We start from the raw sequence: 21,223 nt of genomic DNA on the forward strand, positions 1-21,223 counted from the left end.
TAGGTACATGTATGGATGAATCAGGACCCTCCATCTTGCGGCGTCTGCTGTTGATGGTTGAAAAACTACCAAAGTTGGATAATAAAAATCCATGCAATGAATGGCCTCTTTAGCTAACGTTAAAAACAAAGATGGTTCTTGAACACGAGTAATGGTACAATTGCTTGATGCTGTGATTCTTGAGCCTCTTGCCATCTGTTAATGGGCTGAACCAGGGCACGGCCGGGCTGACTTCTGTCGTAGCCCAGCCCACACGATAAATCCTACACATGATGGGCAGAAACAAACAAGTCCAACCTCCACCTGAGTTGATGGGGCGCACACGGTTCAGTTTGGTCCGATTCTGTGTTAAAACTTGAACCGAACCATTCCTAACAGTTCTAGAAAAATCGGAACCGGAGCTGGACCGTTTGCACACTAGAACCAAATCGGAATCGGACTATAAAAACCAGTTCAGTTCTACATCTCTCGGCTTTTTATAATCCAACCCAATTGCACATTTTTTTAAAAAAAATTATTATAATCCAACCTATGTCCATTCATATTGTGATCCATTTGATGAATGGTATCAATATTGTGTAAGGTATGCAAAAAGAAATTTATGAAAACAATTAAAGAGCGCATTATAAACCATAAATTATAAGTCAATTAGACAACTAAAATACATTGTAAGCTCATAACATTGCTTGAAGACAAGTCCAATTAAGCATGATATAGCATGACAATCACGGTCCGGTTTTAAGTTCAGTTCTATGGTCAGGTTCAAAGTCCCGTTTCAGGTTCGGTGGATCTAACGTATAATTCATGGTCTCGTTCGGTTCTACATAACCCTAAATTGAGAAATGAATTGAACTAATTGGTTCTTTGATTTTCGGAAGCGGAACCAGAACCGTTGCACTTCAGAACCAAACCAAACCGTGTGGTTTAGTCGGTTGCGATCTTGTTTACCGGTTCTTCTGGTTCCATGTATATCCCCAGATGATTATGATCAGCCTTAGCCTAGCCAGCCGGTTACGTGCAAAATCTGGACCATTCATTTGGTGTGATCCATGCAAGAAATATGAGTAAAACACAGCCAAAGCACAAGTGAACTAGTAGTTCGGGCCAGGCCCAAAAGGCATTAGGACTAACCTAGCCAATTGACTGTAGGCAATTATCAAAGTGCAGTGGCTTGTGTTAGGTATTTGCGCCCACCTGCAAAATAATCAGCTCGAAAAAATGTTAGATCCGTCCGCCTTGTCGGGACTTTCGGAGAAAAAAAACGAAATAAGCCTATGTCAGACCAGTTATTTATTGAGTCTTGATCCAACCCATAAACGTAGCGGTCTGGGGTCCGTTCGGTTCAGTTCCCACCCTAAAGCTAATAATTTCCGTCTTGTTGGAGAAGAGTTCTATGATTCCTCTGGGAATAGGAACCCAGGAAAGAGAGGGGTGAGCTCTCTCTCTCTCTCGATTGCCGCTGCAAAATCTCTCTCGATTGCCTATCGATTGTCGCTGCCAAAATATCTCTCTCTCACAAGAGGCGCAGATCTTACTCATGGCTACGCCCTCTTCGTCTGAAGACGACGACGACGCGCAACCTCAAGAGGCCTCCGATTCTCAAGCAGAGAGTGGCGATGCCGCAGAAGAAGGAGAAGGAGAAGGAGAAGGGGAAGGGGAAGGAGAAGAAGTAGAAGAAGAAGAGGAGGAGGAGGAAGAAGTAGAAGTAGAAGAAGAAGAGGAGGAGGTGGAAGAAGTAGAAGAAGAAGAAGAGGAGGAGGAAGAAGAAGTAGAAGAAGAAAGAGGAGGGGGAGGAGGAGGAGAAGAAGAAAGAGAAGAGGGCAATAATGAAGGAGGAGAGGAAGGGGAAGAAGAAGAAGAAGAGGAAGAGGAAGAAGAAGAAGGAGAAGAGGGCAATAATGAAGGAGGAGAGGAAGGGGAAGAAGAAGAAGAAATAGAAGAGGGCAATAATAAAGGAGGAGAGGAAGGGGAAGAAGAAGAAAGAGAAGAGGGCAACAATGAAGGAGGAGAGGAAGAGGAAGAGGAAGAAGAAGAAGAAGAGGGAGCAGATTCTTTGGTTGCTGCCGCTGATGATGAGGCACATGGTCAGTCTTTCCTAACTTCTCTTCTTAATGCATTTTCTTGATTCAATTTTGTGCATACATGTCTCTCTCTCTCTCTATCCATTTCTTGCTTTCCTTTAAATTTTGGAAATTGGTTAATATATCTGTTTTGTTTCTCCTTGAATTTATCATGGAGGCAATCATGGTTTTTTGCCACACCACTGCATACATGGTTTTGCGGCCGGTGACTTCATCTAGCAGGTCCTACCATGGATGAATTGCAGTAGCAAGAAGCTCACTGGGGATGCTATCCTAGCTCTGGATTTGTTCGCTTCAAATGGATGGCGGGAACGAAAAAAGAAATATCAGTGGTTGGGGTTCAGATTCAAAGGGGGGGGGGGGGGGGGGGGATGTTTGATATTATTCAATCAGAGCTGTTTTTGTACCATGGGCATCTATGCCTGCCATTTGGGCAGTGTGAATTCACCGACCATACATCCATCTTACAGTGGTAGCAGACCATGATTGGGACATTGTTCAATCAAATTTGAGACTCAGTTCTCTGTTGCATTCCGTATGTACTATTATCAATCCAAGGTTTTAAGATCTGTTGATAAGGAAAAAGGATTTGCTTGGACTTCACAATCATCAAATAAGTTATGTTTATAATTCATTTCCTTGCTCATAGTAGTTACTGTGTGGGGGCTGATATTTACGCCCCCTAATTTTGATAATGCACCCGTTGTCTTTGGATAATCTGGACAAATTGCATGCCCAACAACTGCAATGTGTCAACAGTGGCTGAGCTTGGCTACCAATGCAGGGGTTGTTAGTATCTCCTGTTGTCGTTGTTGTCGTCAGCATCATCATAGCCTTGTCCCATCTATTTGGAGTCGACTTTACACAATCGTTCTTTTCTTCTAAGGTGCTGTCTTCAATAAGCTTGCAAGCCTCCACACCCATTCTCACTGCCTTCAGCATAGCCCTTTTAGGTCTTTTCCTTATTCTCTTTTTAGACCCCTCAACATTGATCAACGTTCCCCTCCTTATCATGGCAATTTTTGTTTTTTGTAGCAGGCAATTTTTGTTTTTTTGTAGCAGGCGGCTGAAGTGAACTGTCTCGATTCTCTCTCCATCTTTTGTTCTCTCTCTCTCTCTCTCTCTCTCTCTCTGTCTCCCTCTTCCTCATCAAGCATGTTATAAAAGTTTCCTTAAGATTCATTGTCATGCAATTTGGCATAGAACTTAAAGAGGCACATCCCCACCTCACCTGCCCATAAATACCTGAAATTCCGGAAACATTCAATTAAACTAAATTCACTTTCATGGCTTGTTATATCTATATTTGTACTTCCAGTGGCTTTTCGCCATGTGTGTCTGCATCTTTTTTGTGCACCTTATTGGGCCCCACTCATGGACTGGCATCACAAACAAAGATTTCTTTCCAACAACCTTTAATTCAGTGTCCACAAGGAGGCTTTTTCCCAAACGAATTTTCTTGAATTTTTCTAATTACATTGGTGGAGCTTAGTTGAACAATTAGCAAGTGAAAAGATTAGGGAGGAGCTGGAGCGCAATTCCATAGCGTGAGTCGGAGTGACACCCTTTGTAGCAACTTCCCACAGCTAAATATGGGGTGGATAATAAAAATTGCACCAAATCACTAATTGAAAACTCAAACTTATTTTACACACTCGTGGGTTGAGCATTGTATAATGTGGTTACAATGCTCATGCAATGTGCTTGAAACTGACTGATGAAATTTTCTGATTCTATAATCTTATTTTTCAAAATTCAATCTCTCATGTCTTCCTCATGCATCATTTATGAGCTTCTTGTGCCTTCTTTTCTATTACTTCTGGTATAAAATGACTTAATATGAATGCTAAATTGGGATTTCGTAATGAGGTAATGTGTAAGGTTTTGGTGTGAGAAGTGAAATCTCTAATCCAATTTGTGAAGTATGTATTGCTGTGTATGCATATTAGTCTATTATGATGCTTTATGTTTAGTAATTTTCTAGCAATTGCCCCTCCATGAACTTCCTCTACCTGCTTGCCCTTTGGGGTGTGGGCGTAGACACTAGACAGTCAAATTTTGGAGGGACTGTATTGGCATGTTAGTAGTGTTTATTTGATGCTTTTTCATGGCCATTTCCAAGAACCCGGCAAAAGAGGTAGGTTTTTTTTTTCCCTTGAGAGATGGGTAAAAGAGGTAGGTTGAGTTATGCTGGGTGGCGATGTTAAAACTCTTGCCAATTTGCCATTTAACAACCAACTCGAAATTGTTGGGAGAGGCTAAGAGGATGGCAACAGTGACTCTCAAGGCCTGACATACTCAATCAGGAAGCTTGGTTGCTCTCCTAGGGTTGTCGCATTTTGCTGGGTGGCTTGTCTTGAGAAAATCTTAACCTAGGACCCCCTTAGTAGTAGGTAAAGAATCATCATAAATGAACACGTTTATGTCTTAAAGATGGGGAGGGCAGTGAACCACATTTTAATTCATTGCAAATTCTTGTTGAGAGTGTGGAATGACAACTTCCGTCTGTTTCAAATAAGGTTGGGGTATTGTTTGAAACCAATACGTATTGCCCAATGCATAACAGTTTCGTCCATGAACAATATGGTTGAATTCTTAGTTGCAGGATCCTTTTAAATAGGTGAGGCTCCTGCTTTGGATCCCCGCTTTGGACTCTCTCGTGCTCCCGCTTTGTACCCTCACTCTCGCTCCCACTTCCTACCTATTTATACTTGTTTACATATTGAAAGAGACACTTTCTCGCTCCCTCACCTGAAATTGTTACTGCTTTCCTTCACTCTTCGTGCAACTATGCTGGAGATGTGTTCCCATATTGGTGGTGAATGATATCGTATACTGATACTAATATTCAATTCTTAGTTTCACATGCCTTGTGTGATGCCTAAGATGACGTTTAGTGATCCTCTTGAAGCTCGGAAATTTGGTATAGTCTCGAGAGGGCAGCATTCTTTCGTACTTGGTGCTCCCCAAGGATAGGCGGATGGTGTGGACTGTGGAGGGACTGAAATAATTAGAAATTTAGGAATGGGAGCCAAAGCATCCTTAAGGCGGCTGAGAGGTCCTAGAGTTGATCATCTCGTGGGCTTTTAACCTTGAGGCCTTCAAGGGGGTCAATCGCATTAGTCAAGTGGGATTTGAACAAGGTCATGATATGGGGGAGCATCCCGCCAACCTTTCATCAAGTTATGTCAGCCCACCTCTTGAAATGTGGTAACTCAATTTCGATGGTAGCTATAAGGTAATCCTGGTCAACTGGAGCTAGGGCATTCATCATAATAATCATCATCCAAGCATGATCCCAATTAATTGGAAAAATTGTTGGAAATCATGTAGAACTTTTGCTGGTTCAATTGGGATTGATGACTCTAATGTGGCTGTGGTGCAGGTTCTTTAGTATGCGTTAAAAGAACTTATTCATGTCCAAGTTACGACAACTATTATTGAAGGCAACATGGCCAATATTATTCATTGGGTTAATTATTCAGGTGCTTACTTTTGGCAGTTTTCAAGATGGAGGAGATTTTTTATTTTAGTTTGATGGGCGGAGGAGATAAGAGAGATGAAAGAAAGTATCATTTTCTCACATTAGTAGTGATGCTAATGTTGTAGCAGATGATTCAACCTGAAGGGATTCCTATCTCCAAAACCTTGTTTTTGGAAATTACCCATGTTCTAAGTTCAGCCTATCCTTTAAAAAAAAGTCTTACTCAAAAGGACCATCATTGTAGTCCTTTCTCATTGGTCCTATTTTCCATTTGCAAAGGGGCTGTGGATGTTCAAATGGGCTTTGTAGATGGCTATCAGATCCTTGTTGGAGTAATAAGTTCATGAAGTTGCCATTCTGAACCCAAACCTCTACCTTTTTTTTAAATTTTTCTTTTTCTTTTTTGAAGGTTAATGGAAATTTATTAAAGGCCTGCTAGCTGAAGCAACACAGGAAAAGAATATAGAAAGAGTGAAGAAAGAAAAGGCCACAGGAGAAATCCTACTCAGCCAGCCCCTAACATCTACCGGTTAGCACAAAAGACGTTCCATTCTGAAAAACATAAAAATGGAATTGACAGCCGCCATGAAAGTTCTAGAAGAATTTTGGAATAGCCTTCTATTCCTTTCGCCCTAGAGAGCCCACCACACAACTGATAGAAGCGTCAACCATTTATCCCTACCAAACTGTTCCCCATAACCTCCATGCCACACTCACAAAAGATCTCGAACCGAGCCCGGCATGACCCACAACACTTTCGCCTGCGACAACACTTGGTCCAAAATCTTCCGGGCAAATGGGCAAAAAATAAATAGATGGTCGATAGACTCCTCATCACTACAACACATGCAACACATATTGGGGATGGCCAATGTTATGTTTTTTAAAGATTTTCTATCGTTAGCACTTTTTTCCTGCCCGATAGCCACGTGAAGGCTGCCACTTTTGAAGGAACTCCATAGAACAAAAAATGATATGCATAACCATCTTGAGATGAAGCTTGGGGAGGTCGAAGCAATTCATAGAAAGACTTGATGGAGAGCCTGCCTGAAGAATTCACCTTCCAAACCCAGGAATCTTCCTCGAACGAAGGATGAGCTAGCTGTAATCAGCCTAAAAGGCCAATAAATTCCTCCGTCTTGCCATTAGACATGTTCCTTTTACATATAGGGGCCCAACACACCTGGCCCCCCTCCCAAGAATAGCAATCCAACACTCGTAAGCCCCCACCTGGTGCCACACTCTCTGGGTTTGGAAATTCGACAAGAAGAGGTGAATCCCCACACCATAAATCTTTCCAAATTATGATTTTAGCCCCATCTCCCACCACAACGGAGATGCCTTTCCAAAAATCATTCCTGATCTTCATAACCTTCTTCCAAAGATGGGAAGCTTTATACATAGAGGACTTCCTTGCTCCCACCCTCCTTTCAAGCCATATTTTGTGGCAATATCCCCCGCCAAAAGCTGTCTCGTTCCACCCCAAGTTGCCAAAACCATTTACCCAATAAAGCGGTATTCATAGTGCGAAGATCCCAAATGCCTGCCCCTCCTTGTGAGAAGGGCTTCCACGCCTCCTCCTGGCTTAAGAGATGAAATTTGGATCCCTCCGCATTCCCCTTCCAAAAGAAGTCCCTCCTTAGTTTATCTAATCTTGCACAAACCGCTTTAGGTCATTTGAAAAACGACATGAAGTAAATCGACATGTTTAAAAAGGCCGTTTTGATAAGATTTAGGTGACCCCTTAGAGAAAGGGATATGCTTTTCCATTTGGATAGCTTGTCTTCTATCCTTTCTATAACTCTATACCACAGATGCTTTGGAGGCTTCTCTATACATAAGGGGGGGCCCAAATATGTCGACGGGAAGGAACCCACCTTGCAACCGAAAGCCTCTGCTAGACCAGCCAACTCATCCTTAGACAAATGAATCCCCAACATTTCACTTTTCACCACATTGATTTTCAAACCTGAGATTGCCTCAAAACACATTACCACCTTCTGAAGGTCTTCAACCATTTCCAGATCTGCATTTCAGAAGATAATGGTGTCGTCGGCAAACTGGAGATGCAATACCCAATTCCCCGAGTCGGTCACTCTAAAACCAGAGATCAGCCCTGTTTCTTGAGCTTTAACAAGGATACGACTAAAAGCTTCCGCTACTAGAAGAAAAAGATAAAGTGAAAGAGGATCGCCCTACCTAAGACCCCTTGACGACTTTAAAAAACCTTTTGAGGATTCATTCACAAGGACCGAAAAGGAAGGGGAGCTAATGCAAAGCTTTATCCACCACTTAGGACCATATCCGATTCTCCCCATCATATAATCCAGAAAATCCCAATCAACATGGTCGTAGGCTTTTTCGATGTCAAGCTTCACACCACCCCCGATTTTTTCCCCCAAACTGAGAGTCGATGCATTCACGCGCAATGAGGGCACTGTCCATTATCTGCCTACCTCCAACAAAGGCCCCTTGGTTCAGAGAGATGATGTTATTCAACACAAGTTTAAACCTCATGGCTAGCAGTTTGGCCAAAATTTTGTATGGACTGCTGAAAAGATTAATTGGCCGAAAATCTTTTAAACCTTCTGCATCTTCGACTTTGGGAATAAGAGCAATAAATGATGCACCAAGCTGATGCGACAGATTTTCCTCTTCCGAGAATTCCCGAACAAAATCTATCACATCTGATTTAACCACTTTCAGAAAACCTGAAAAAATGCTAGGGGAAACCGTCAGGCCCAGGGGCTTTGTCCCTACCCAACACGAACACAGCTGCTTCAATTTCTTCCTCAGAAAAAGGACTGCTCCAGCTGGTCAGCTTCCTCAGCCGAGATCCTGTCGAAATGAAGGAAATCCAATCTCGGTCTCACCCACTGCTCCATTATCAGTAACTTCTGGTAGAAGTCAACAATGGCTTGACATACATGCTCTTTCTTATCCACCGTTACCCCAATAACAACCAAAGAGCTAATTCAATTAACCTGAGTTGTTGCCGAAGCTATACCATGGAAGAACTTCCTATTTTTGTTGCCTTCTTTAAGTCACAAGGCCCTTGATCTTTGTCTCCACTTGATTTCCTCTTCCTTCAGAATTTTCGTGTATTCTTTTAATAGAGACAATCTTCTCTCCTTCTCTTCGTTGGATAGACCCTCATTCTCCTCCTTACTATCCAGGACATGAACTTTATCCAACAGCCTGGATAATTCGTTCTCTTGCCCCCAGAACCTCCCTTTTCCACTGTTTCAGCTTATCCTTTACCATCTTCATTTTTCTGTGCAGTCTCATCCCGGCCAGCCCCATAACTACTGCAGAATGCCACCACTGTTCCACCAACCAGCGCAGTTCAAACCTGAAGGGTTTAGGTCCCCAGCTGTCAGCTTTAACCTGGAGAACAATAGGCCTGTGATCTGAAGTTGGCTTAGGCAGCGCCAACGACTGAACCAAAGGAAACCTCTCCAGCCATTCAGAAGACCCAAACCTCTACATATCAGTCTTTTTTCTCAATCTGGACTAGAAAAATCATGATGAAGTGGATCTTGATCTCTTATCCACATTGAAGGCCTTCGGGGATAAGTGACTTTTTCTACTCGAGCACACATGAGCTTAACATTCTTTCTTTAGTGTTATGTTGGTAACTGGAGTGTCCTATAGAGGGCTTGAAAACTTACAAGGTCTAGGGAAAGCGTCTTCCTATCGTTTTAGCATTGCATTGAGCAATTTTCTCAAACCATGCATAACTGCATGATAGGATAGTACTTCGTACTGTGTTTACTGCTTGAGCAGAGGTAATGCTTCCTACAATCACCTCCTATGTTGATGAGGTGGTTGGTTTTTGTAAAGGTTCTTGTGATTAGATTAATGCTATTTGCAGTAATAGCTCTTATTTTGTCTTGTCTTGATGTTGCTGCAGTGAGGCCCATATTGAATATTACAAAAAGGGGTGTGAAGGTAGCGATTTGTCCAGGAATTTCACAGAGAAGGTTATCAGAGGTACCAAAGTGACTAATGCCACTGATGTAGCACTGGTGATGCCATCATGAGGCTATGCTAACCTCAGCAGGTTTCTGTTCTGCTGTCTGCAGCATATTTCAGCATATTTTTGAGGGATGTCGATTTCCTATAATTAAGGGAATTTTTGGACAGTTTTTTTCTTTTTGATTTTTTAGATGGTTTATGGAAGTCCCATTGGGACTATAAATATCTATTTTTGGAGCAGTTTGACTTTATTGACTATGAGTCTATGACTAATTAAGACTCTCTAATTGCTGTCTCTGGGGGAGTTTCTATTTACAATTATACAGCTAGCAAATAGGTTAGGTTATTGAGAATAGTTTTGATTGGGACTAGTTAGGGTAAGAGCCAAGATTAGATTGAATGGATTTCTAGGATTGTGTGGGAGCTTTTCAGATTTTTAAGTGGTTTAGTAAGTGGGCGTTTCAAGAAGGTTATGAACTATTATTGCCAGAATATTCTGGTTTTCACTTAATGAAGAATCTACAGCTTTTATTTCTTCTAGTTGCTCCTCTAGCAGCTTTTGTGAAGATTAAAACTAGTTGGTTTTGTTTTCTTAGCAATTTTCATCACTTTTGTATGCATAAAGTGGTGGAACATGCACTGGTTGGTATCAAAGCTGGTTCATTCTAGCATGGTTATTAATATTGTAGGATACTAAGTCAACTCCACTCAATCGCCTTGGTATTGGTGGAGAATGAAGAAAGTTGGCCACCATGTGCGTTGGTTCCAACCGAGCCCGAATGTGTCATACTGATTTGGTACTTGGGAATTCGAGTTCTGATTCGAAGATGTGAACTAGAGGATGTTCTCTGGATGTGAATCACAAGGGAATTGCACAATTGTGACAAACTGTAGCCATGACCTTTCAAAGGTTAGATCAACTCAGGCACAGCATATGTGGCATGGTTTTGAACATCGTCCGATACAACTTGGTATTTTCCTAGGCCTACTAGTTTTGTTCTGAAATGATTTGAGTCACCTAACTGAAATGGATCTGAAACCCACTGAAACTGACCGATACGGACCCATATGGGGTGAGTCATAGTGGTTTTGGTTCCTGGTGAGTTGCACTCCAAAACCGCTGTTTAAATCCATGTATGTGGAGGACAATTCATGTATATGGAGGATGACGTGGAAGTACTATAGGTGTTGGAGGTGAACTTGGGAATATACTGTGGAGATAGACCTTGGGTCAATCTATTTCATCAACAAAGTGCTCTGGCATATATCGATCTTGAAGATGGGAGTAGACCGACTCTTAGAAGAGATCAGTATAACCTTATTAAGGTATACAAATAACGGAATCCATGGCCGCTTGAGTGCCAATGAAGTTCTGGATTGAAAGTTCAAGCCGAATAATTGAAACAAGGAACGAAAAAGATAACCTCTTTGGAAAAGATGAGATGAACAATGAGGGGAAAGTTACTTTTGTTATACCACGCTAGGGTTTCTTACCAACATTTCACAATTTGAAGCAGGAAGTTAGAACCTAGTATTTTGATGAATTTTACAAGCTAATATCAAGGGTTGATTTCCATGAAGATGAAAACAAAGTGTATGCCTTTACATTGGTGGGTGAAATTTACATGTTCAACATGAACTTGCTTTCAAGAACTCTTCAAGTTAAGAGATTCTACAATGTAGGTGGAGCTCATCAATTGGCACGCTAGTTGAAAGGACTGGACTCTAAAAATCATCTATATGGGAAAAGGGTAGCAAAAGTACATTGAATCCAACAAACATTGATGGTGGGCATGGAAACTAATAAACCACTGCTGCCGCCACCATCGTCATCATCATCGCCAACTAATTGGGGTCAGCTGCATGAGTCTTATTCTGTCATTCCACTTATCACAACTTATATCCTCATTCCTCAGTTAAACCATAGGTCTGGACGGTCCATTGGATGAATCACCTCATAAAACCCCCAGAGCCCAAAAATTAGCCTGATCTAAAAACCTGGTGTGCCATAACAAAGCAAGAGGTAATTTCCTCCTTTGATTTTCGTCTCACTTCACTATGGCCCACTAGATTTTTGGATCGGGCTAAGTTTTGGGTTGTAGGAGTTTCATGAGGTGACTCATCTAGTGCATCATTTAGATTGCATATACACATCATGTGAGGTGAGTTCTCAGAAAGCGCTCACGAGTTCTCGTGAGAACCGGTTCCCAGGTGAGCATCACTCTCTCTCTCTCTCTCTCTCTCTCTCTCTCTCTCTCTATATATATATATATATATATATATATTCATTCATAAAAAATGTCCATTATCGATATTGCAAGTCAGCAATATAGATATAGGGTGTAGTATAAAAAATACACTATCGGTTGATATTATCGACGATATCTCACGATATTTTGAATATCATTACATATCGATGGCAATCCTTTGAAATAAATGCATTGTCTCGTCGATACATGTGATAATATTGCCGATGCTACTCATAATGTCGACGATATTGTTGTTAATGCTTGTGGCAGGGTTCTTCAGAATCTCATAAATTTCATCTCTTGAAGTGGGGTGATGTATGTAGGTTGGTTTGGGATAAGCAATTTGGAGATTATAAATAGGGCTTTGTGGGGCAAATGGTTGTGGAGGTTCGGGTCGAAGGCTAATAGCTTATGGAGGAAGGTAGTGGCGGCTAAGTATGTGGTTCAAATGGTGGGTGGTGGGTTAAGAGCTTTTCTCTTTGTAGAGTTTGTAGGCTTCGGAAGGATATAGAAAGAGGGAGAAAGCTTTAAGAAGGGGGTGAGCTTTGCAGTTGGTAGTAAGGGTAGGGTTCTATTTTAGGATGATGTTTGGATCGGAGGTTGGCCATTTCACGAAGAGTTCCCTAGACTAGTTAGGGTTGTGCTAGACATCAGTTTCTCAGTGGCTGGTTGGTTTTCTCTTATCAGCAACAAGATGGTGCGGCCCCTTTCATTTAGAAGAAACCTCTCCAATGAAGAGGCTGATGAGTTTCAAAGGGCTTTGGCTTTGCTCCACGGTGCCTATCTGTGCCATGTTGAGAATGATTCCTTGGTGTGGTCTCTAGAGAAGTTGGGCAAGTTCTCAGTTTTATCTTTCGAAGGTTCCCCTATTGAGTTGGTGGCTTCGGATCCATGTTCGTCAAAGTTTGTGTGGAGCTATGGTGCTCTCCCAAAGGCTTTCGTGTGGTTAGTGAGCAGAAGTTGGGTGTTAACAATTGACAACCTTCAGAAGAGGTCTATGATCATCCCCAATAAGTGCTCCTTATGTTTTAGTGATGCGGAATCAGTAAATCACTTGTTTATTCTTTGTCCGCTTGTTAGATCCATTTGGGACAATTTTGTGAGGATTTTCAAGATCCCTCAGGTAATGTTGACAACTATCGAGCCTTTTTTTCCCTCTCGTGGAATGGGAGTGGTTTCAATAGGATCAGTAAGAAAATTTGGAGGCTCTGCCTGTTAGCCGATCTATGATCCATTTAGTTAGAAAGGAACAATCGTTGTTTTAGGGACAAGAGCGCTCCTTTCGTTTTTGTAACGGGTTGGGCTAAGAGCTTTGTAGTAGAGTGGGCTTCCTCTTTAAAAATTCTTATTGATGGTTTCTTATAGTTGCTTGGGGATCTTTGTTGTGTCTTTTCGCGTCTTGGGTGTTTTTAATAAAAAGCTTCATTGCATTTCAAAAAAAGGAAAAAAAAAGATTGTGAACTTTCATTTTTTTTTTTTAAGACCATTTTTTTTTTTAAAATTTTTTTGGGGGATCTCTTCCTAGGGTTGTTTTAAATTAGTGAATTATGTGTTGAATTATTGTATTATTTCTTATAAATTGGTACATCAAACTCATATTTATTAATGAACTATGTTTGTCCAACAATGCATAGTTTGGGTCCCCTATATGATAAAAACTTTTGTTTGTATAGTTGTTATTTGTAATGTTTGGACTTCTTTGTGATAATGTGTCTTTTAATATCCTCATGAAGTTTCATTGAAAAATCCCACCTTTTCCCTAATGTTTCCCTTGGACAACAATGCATTCCCCGATATCTCCGAATTATCAAAGATATTAATACATGTTTCCATATCCTATGTCTTTGATACATGTAACAATGATGGCATTCTAAACACTATTATGACACCATACAACACCTTATGAAGTATTGAAGCCAAAATCTTTGCCAATACTAACTCGCCAAACTTATGAGTCTAAAGTCTCATAGACTTTTGGCACAATCTTTCATTGTGATTAGAGTGATGAAGGAACTAGTGATATCTTTTGACAATTCTCTTTCAAGTCTTTGAATGAATTATCATAGCGATCCAAGCAATAGTTAGAAAAATGAATGTTCAAGGGCATATTTACCAAAAATTCCCACATTTTCTTGGGAATGTGTTCCCCAAATAAAAATTGGGTTATGGTTTTTCAAGAAAGGTTGGAAAAATGATGGATTGCAGAAAAACAATGAAGAGACGAGATGATGCAGGACATGAAATTCAAATATGATGTGCGAGATTTCAGGCTTAAGATCACATGAGTTCAGAAACAATTACACAAATTCCATATCCCACATTAAAGTCCAAACATTTAATTAAGAGGAATCTATACAGGTCCAGGCTTACACATGTTAGGGCTGGATTAATAAAAATTATGAACCAAATGATACTCAAAGATAAGAAATAATCATCCACACATGCACAGTAATCAGTCCCTTATCCAAGGGATTCACCAATTTCAACTCAAGGAACCCTAGGGTGAGAAAAGGGGCAAATAAATTAAGGATAATGCAATCTAGGGTTAGGGTTTATGAAAATAGGTATGAAAAGAGGGAAAATAAGGAGGAAAACCTGAACCGAAGAAAGTCCATGTGTGTGGACAGTGCTAGGACCTGGCGCATGTGCGCATGAGCCTGGCCGCACGTGCAAGCGGGGCCTGATTCCCCAAACAGTCTCCGTGGCCCTGGTCGGCCAGGGGAGGTCTTCAAAACCTCCAAGTTTCATGGCGATCCGACGTACAGTCTGTGCGCAGTGCTCCGTCAAAGTTTCGGATCTCCTGCAGGCCCAGATTTTGGAAACTGGTTGCAAGGAGATGAATGGCTACAAAAACTGGTGGATTCGAGGTAAGGATGATTGTAGAAAGTGAGAGATATGGATGGAAGAGGGTAAGGGCGGATGGGGATAGATGTGGCTTCGCACCACTGTAGTTGGCCCTTCGAAAAGGGAGGGCTTCGCACCCACTTGAATTTTTCCATAACTCAAAAACTCAGAGAGTGGAAAAAAACTTGCTGGAATTTTTTTTATTAAACTTCAATGAATCAAAAGAACTACAAGGGGTGCCTATTTATAGGAAAACTCTATACCTCAAAACTCGCACCATGTGCGCAACCTATTACTTGGTGATGAAGTAAACTAAAACAAAAACTAACCAAAGAAATCTAAAGCGTTCATGATATTCTAAATAACATAAATAATCAAAACCTAAAATATGAATTTAATCCGACTAGTGGGCCCCGATCATAAGATCCCATGATGGGCTTTACTTGATTATCGGGCCCACTCCAAGGAACCAAAACTCTTGTCTTCTAGCTAGGGGGCCCTCCTTGGACGTCGTCATCGATCCAGATCAACGGTGGGGCCCTCCTTCGTGCGTACTTGCGTAGGGGGGGTGGCGTGTGTGTGCGTTCTTTTGTGATGTCCCAATCACGAGACCAAATAGAAATTCCTATTAAAGTTGGAAAAAGCCTTTCTAGAAAGCCCTTCCCACCAACCAAATAGGCCCTACAAGGGACAGAGACCCCCACATGGGTGGAAATGGATTATGTCAGGTTGGGTGAGGGGAGTCCCATGCCTGACTCATTTAATAATTCGGTTTGTATTTTTGCCCCATAAACAACCTGCTAAAATCTTGGTCTTGTTCGGTTTGGATCCAAGTTAAAATAAGCTGTTATTTAATGGGTCGGGTTTGGATATAAGAGATCCAGAACCAACCCACGATATCCATAGGTTGGGTCTGGGTCGGATCATGGCATTCCCACAGTGATTCCTATGTAATTGACGGTTCATATCTTGTACAAGTGTGTATTTGTGGCATGTGTTTCATGAAGTTCCTGTTCATGTGAGCAATAAGACCTATCAATAGCATTCCTTGAATGGTCTTTTTCCTTACTCCCTTTTTTTTTTGTTTTGTTTTGTTTTTGTTTTTGTTTTTCCCGTTCATTAGATAGATGAGAAATAATCCCATACTCCCTTCCTTGTCTCTATGTGCTTAGGTATCTATCGTAAGTTTTTCTTTGTTTGAACCTTGAAATAATGTTAAAGTTATGTGCCATCCAAGGATTCTGCTAAATGGAAGGATCTTATCAATGCCCATGGCTGAGAAATCATAGCTTGAACTGCGAAATCGAAAAAATTAGGTACTCTTATAGCTTTGTATCGTTTGATGTAAGGAGCTCAAGATAAGTGGGCTTAAATTGTTGAAATCCGCCACGGAATAAGCCATCGCCTCTAAGCCTCCCTAACTGATTCTACCATGGAGGCCAACAATAGTCAATAACTCACTAGTTATAGCTCATGACCTACACGAGTTGCACATACACCCTAGTACATGTTCCTCAACGTTAAGGACATCCTCAAAGAGCTGGGGATTTCAGGACATTTCTGATTGGCTATCTTGTGTTTCTAGTAAGTTGTTTAATGGTTGGCATGTTGAATCGTGTACAGAGTTAGTGGTTTGGATTGATCATTACTAGATGATTCAGCGAAGGTTTGGGTGAATGGCCTTCACCGTAGGTTTACTCCCTATAGGTGTGGGTTCGATTCCCCTCCTTGGCTTTACTCGATACATGTGGTTGTGGGTGATTGCGTGTATCCGCAAGGATTAGTCTCACTTCAAAAGAGGTGGGGACACCTTGTGTCTTCAAAAAAAAATAAAATACTAGATGATTATGAATTACTTCCATTTAATATTTTCCATGGGTAAGAAGATAAAAGATCGGCTCACGGTTCATTTTGGTTATGATTTGAAATTGAATCACGGATTAATGTGATCATAGTATTTTTGTCTGCCACAAGACCAACAATGCCATGAGCATGGGCTTTTGCTATTGACAAAAAAACATCCCTTTCCATGTCAACAATTACATCAAATTAATGTGAACTTTCACAATCATCCATTTCTTTCCCATCAACATCTCCCATGTGAGAAAATCTGATCCTCCCAACTTTCATACCAACTTTCCTAATTAAATTTAGTAATTATAAAATATTTCCTAATTCTCATTTTTTCTAGCCTTGTAGTCATAACTACTTTCTTGGGTCTGGGTCCAGGTTGGGTTGGTTTTGTGAGGTCTCAGATCGAGCCCATTAGTGATTGGGTCGAACTTTTGGACCCAGGCCTACTCCCTGGGCCCAACTTTTTTTGGACCCTGACCTATTTAATTTCGGTTGGGTTCAATGACCATTGGGTCAACCTGACCCATTTGTACCCCAGGCCCCCCATTCCACCTGGCGAGAATAGGCTCTAACAACCCACTGAATTTGAAAGAGATTGCCCTAGGTGGACGGGACATGTGGTAGCAAATGATTAAAGCTTCTTTCGCCTTTGGGCACATTGTGCAAAAGAGAAATTGAGATTCATTATTTTCACAGTTTTCTGGCTTTCTTGTCAGTTGAGCTTTCGTGGACCGGGCTCTATGTAATGTTTGCAAGCAGTCACTTTTTTGAAAGTAACCATTTTGCTTTCTTTCTTGATTTTCGCCCTCTTCCATGTAGATGCTAGCCAAGAAGTTGAGTCTGATGGGAATGATGTGGACACTGGATCATTTTGTTCAAATATAGAGAAATCTAAATTGAAGCTTGCGTCAAATGCCCATCCTGTGGAAGATAATGATCATTCAAACGAGTCGGCTGAAGCACAGCCGAATCTGGTTTCTTCTGAAGAAAACAGGCTTTCAGAATCTTCGCTTGAAAATAAAAATATAGGAGCCCTGACAGAAAAGGAAGTGTCCATTGAAGCTTTTGAAAATATAAAAAATGATAGCACTGAAGGTCACGATGGTACTCAGGCTCATTCAAGTGATGATGCTAAGAAAACCAAATCCCCATGTGTGAATCAGACTGAGGTTGGTATTGAGCAGTTGACTAGAGATGGTTCTGGAAACATCAATTCCACTGACATTCTACATTCCAAGAAAGAAGTGAACCAATTAGGCATGCAAACCGATGTGCATTCGGCTGAGGAAATCAATCTAGGAACATCAAGGTGTGGCAATACTTCTTCACTATAGACTTGAAATTTTCTTACAATATGGTAAAAGTAATGGGTTTAGAATTAATTTCGATTTCTTTTATGGTGGTAAATTTTGGATGCCCGTTACCATATTCTAATATTTTGCACTAGTGTTAAATTTTCAGCTTACATACTCCACAGCGAAGGCCTAGAAGTCTGACCCCTGATGCTGAATTTGAGGATAAAATTAAACGGCCAGCGATTATATGTGATTTTTTCGCTAGAGGTTGGTGCATCAAGGGGAACTCGTGCAGGTTTCTTCATCAGAAAGTTGGTGTTGATAATAATAATACCATCCACTCAACCAAAGGAGATATGGCTGGTTCAACTGGGAAAGGAGAACTCGAAGAAAATTCAGGTAGTTATATTTCATGATCTTCTCTCAGCTGTTGTTGTAGAGTGTACATGTTGATGGGCACTTGTACAAGCGGGAGTTTCTCACAGGTCCATTGTCTCTTGTATTCAGGTTTAAGACCAGAAGCCGAGAAATCAACATTATCTACTTCTGTTGAGCCGTCATATGCTGATGATAATTTGTCTTCAAAATCAGAGTTCCTTTCAGAAAGGATTTTATCCAAGGAGCATGGGGAAAGCCAACGGCAACATCAGTTTCATAGCATGCGAAGGCTGTCTTCATTTCAGGGGGAGGAATTATTTCCTGGTAACTATAACATGCGGACTTCTGCTGTGACTATTCGAGAAGATCTTTCGAAGTTTGATATTGCTCCTGGCAAAGGTTTTGGAATTCCTTCCATTCACGAGAAGCTTAGCCCTCATTTTAACCCCATGGATGATAGACGCCTATACAGTGAAGAACTCGTTTCTGGAAAATACCCACTTGCAGTGAAGATGATGCACCGTGAAATACAGAAAGGAGAATTTTCTAATGATGGTGAACCATTTAGTACAAGAGGATCTCCTTTTGCTATTAGGAATAACTTTGTTCCTGAATCTAGACATTTATCAAGTGGCCCATTGATACCCTCAAGTATCATCTCACCTTCACGCCATTCATTCTCACACCAAGGGATTTCATCAACTCGTGGCTCTACTCCTTTGAATGCGGAGCATCTCAGTGCAGAAAAACTTCGAGATAGTGATAAAGGATATTCTGCTTCTAGGTCTGCCTCGCTTCCTCGAAGTTCCTCACCTTACTGCTCAGTGCCTGAACCAGAAAACAGGCCACTGCACAATAATCCAGCTATGCCTATAGATTTCAAAACACAATCCTATTCTTATGATTGGGAGCCATCTGTACGCTTTCGGTCATCCTTTTATTGTCCACCAGAAAGTATGTCATCCCCAGGAAGCCAATATGATCCTCTTCGCGATAGCATTGAGCCTCCTAATGGAGGAAACAGTCTCTTTCAGGCTTCTACCTTTAGCCAAGGCACAACCATTGGAAATACATCACTCCAGCAGACAGATACTGATCTTGTTTCTGCTATTTTGAGTCGACATTCAGGATATAATGCTGAGCAGTTCCCACATTCTGTCATTGGATCACATGACAACTCTTTGGGCAAGAATATTTACGGACATGAAGTAGGTGAAAATACAACTGATGCAGGATCTACAGGAACTTATATGGCTGATAGGGAGAAAAGAAGCTCCGTGCCCCAAGAGGAGAAAACTTTGAGCCCTGGTCATGTAGTTGATGTTTCAAACCTCAAGGAGGTGGACCTTGATGGTAGTTCTAAGCATCAAACAGATAGAGGTAGACACAACAAGGATTCGAAGACCTTGAAACTCTTCCATGCTGCTCTCGTGGATTTTGTGAAAGAATTGGTAAAACCATCTTGGCGTGGAGGTCAATTGAGTAAGGATGTTCATAAGATGATAGTAAAAAAAGCAGTCGAGAAGGTCCTCAGCACGTTACGGTCTCATCAAATTCCGACAACCACGGAATCAATTAAACAATATCTTTCCTCATCCCGACCAAAACTTGCAAAGCTTGTAGAGGTAAGCCTCCTGTTTGTATGGATGATGTTCTGGTGATAACTTAGGGTTTTAGAACGGTCTAAATAAGCATCTGATATACCTATGCACTTATCTTATTTACAGGGTTACGTCGAAAAGTATGGCAATGCCAAAACTTGAGCTACCAAGGATGCTGAATGGCTTTAAATTTGTACAGTTATCTACATGTGATGGTGCCTAAACTTAATCTGGGCTATTTTAGATGTCAACTATTATAGCTCAGTCCAATATTCCTCACATGTCATGTGTAGATTTTCTCGTGAATTTCACGATTGATGACTTGTTTTTGGTCCATCCTGCGGGTACACTTTGAGGGAAATCGTAAGTTTTCATTCTTGTTGTTCATGACAACAAGATTGATTTGTGCGGCACAAAAGGTTGCAATTTTAGTGTATGCATGAGAGAAAGTTTCAATTTATGAATTCAGAGATGGAGTGGAGACGTGTAGAAAGACCAACAAGGATTTACCTTCCAGATTCCAAAATCAGTTTCTTGAACTTGCAGGGTGTTTGAGGTACCATTCCATTCAATCCATTCAACAGAAGTTTTAGCGTGCCATTTAGTCAATGCATTTTTGGAGTCATCCATGAACTGTGTAATTTTTTATAACAACTTTGGATATGTTTGCTAAATTTCCTTGATTACCATCACACTCAATGATGAGGCAGCTAATTAACTGAGTACTAATTAGTATTGAAGTATTTCTCTCGTTTGCATCATAAAATTTCTTCCTACCTAGCCATTTTTAATTCAGCTCTTTGTTTTACCATAGAAATTTGTGGCATAGTCATTTGAAAATGTAGCACCATCTTATGCACTAATAACATATCTGCTTAATCAGATTATTCTCGACTCATGATGTTACTTGTTTTTTATATGCCATATGTGTGCATTATGGCCGTATATTGGTGCTCCCATGTCCTCTTATTCAACAGAATGATATCAAATTGCACTTAATAGCTCCCTGCTTCTTGACTTGTTGAATTCCTGTTCTTGTATATCCTCCTTCAAGAGAGATTGAGAGTAACCTTGCATGCTAGAAAAAAAAAGTGGTGCTCGTGTTTTTTAAACTACTATAACCTTCCATAGTAGTTTAAAACAGTGTTTTAAATAGTGTGTAGTGTAGCATTCATCCCTTTGAAGCTTGAGGCTTAAGCTAAATAGCTCGCTACTTCTAGATTGTTAATTAAGGTTGTGCTTGGTTGCACCAAATGTCATGAAATTTTATGATATTTGACACCAAATTAGTGTGATTAATGATGAAATTTAATGAAATTTGGTTAAGCCAAAACGCAAGCTAAAATAATAGGAAAATAGGAAAAGATTAAGTATAAAGGTGAAGAAAGAGCAGCCTAACTGATTTAGTACTCTTACTTATATTATTTGACTAAAATCATTGAAAAGATGGAGAGCGATG

General features: G+C 40.8%; 1 protein-coding gene across 3 annotated transcripts; it reads left to right on the forward strand.

The window, feature by feature from the left end:
* The first annotated feature begins 1,263 nt into the window (after window positions 1–1,263).
* LOC131241323 (protein FRIGIDA-ESSENTIAL 1-like) lies at window positions 1,264–20,507 on the forward strand. 3 transcript variants are annotated; one of them, XM_058240134.1, is made up of 6 exons: window positions 1,264–1,908; window positions 2,014–2,084; window positions 17,310–17,799; window positions 17,952–18,184; window positions 18,293–19,788; window positions 19,891–20,507. In XM_058240134.1, the coding sequence occupies exons 1-6, from the start codon at window positions 1,538–1,540 to the stop codon at window positions 19,924–19,926; spliced, it is 2,697 nt and encodes an 898-aa protein (XP_058096117.1). In that variant the 5' UTR covers window positions 1,264–1,537; the 3' UTR covers window positions 19,927–20,507. The 3 variants fall into 3 exon arrangements, with proteins under 3 accessions (XP_058096117.1, XP_058096124.1, XP_058096108.1); XM_058240141.1 differs by having other exon boundaries at window positions 1,265–1,836; XM_058240125.1 differs by having other exon boundaries at window positions 1,265–2,084.
* The last annotated feature ends 716 nt before the right edge of the window (window positions 20,508–21,223 follow it).

Source organism: Magnolia sinica, chromosome 1 (genome assembly GCF_029962835.1).
Source record: "Magnolia sinica isolate HGM2019 chromosome 1, MsV1, whole genome shotgun sequence".
NCBI lineage: Eukaryota > Viridiplantae > Streptophyta > Magnoliopsida > Magnoliales > Magnoliaceae > Magnolia > Magnolia sinica.

Excerpts from the sequence above, each read along its gene's own strand:
- LOC131241323 (XM_058240125.1), top strand. The coding sequence starts at position 1,538 with ATGGCTACGCCCTCTTCGTCTGAAGACGACGACGACGCGCAACCTCAA. Across the intron at positions 2,085-17,309 it reads CGCTGATGATGAGGCACATG|ATGCTAGCCAAGAAGTTGAG; the intron begins GTCAGTCTTTCC and ends TCTTCCATGTAG. Across the intron at positions 18,185-18,292 it reads AGAACTCGAAGAAAATTCAG|GTTTAAGACCAGAAGCCGAG; the intron begins GTAGTTATATTT and ends TCTTGTATTCAG.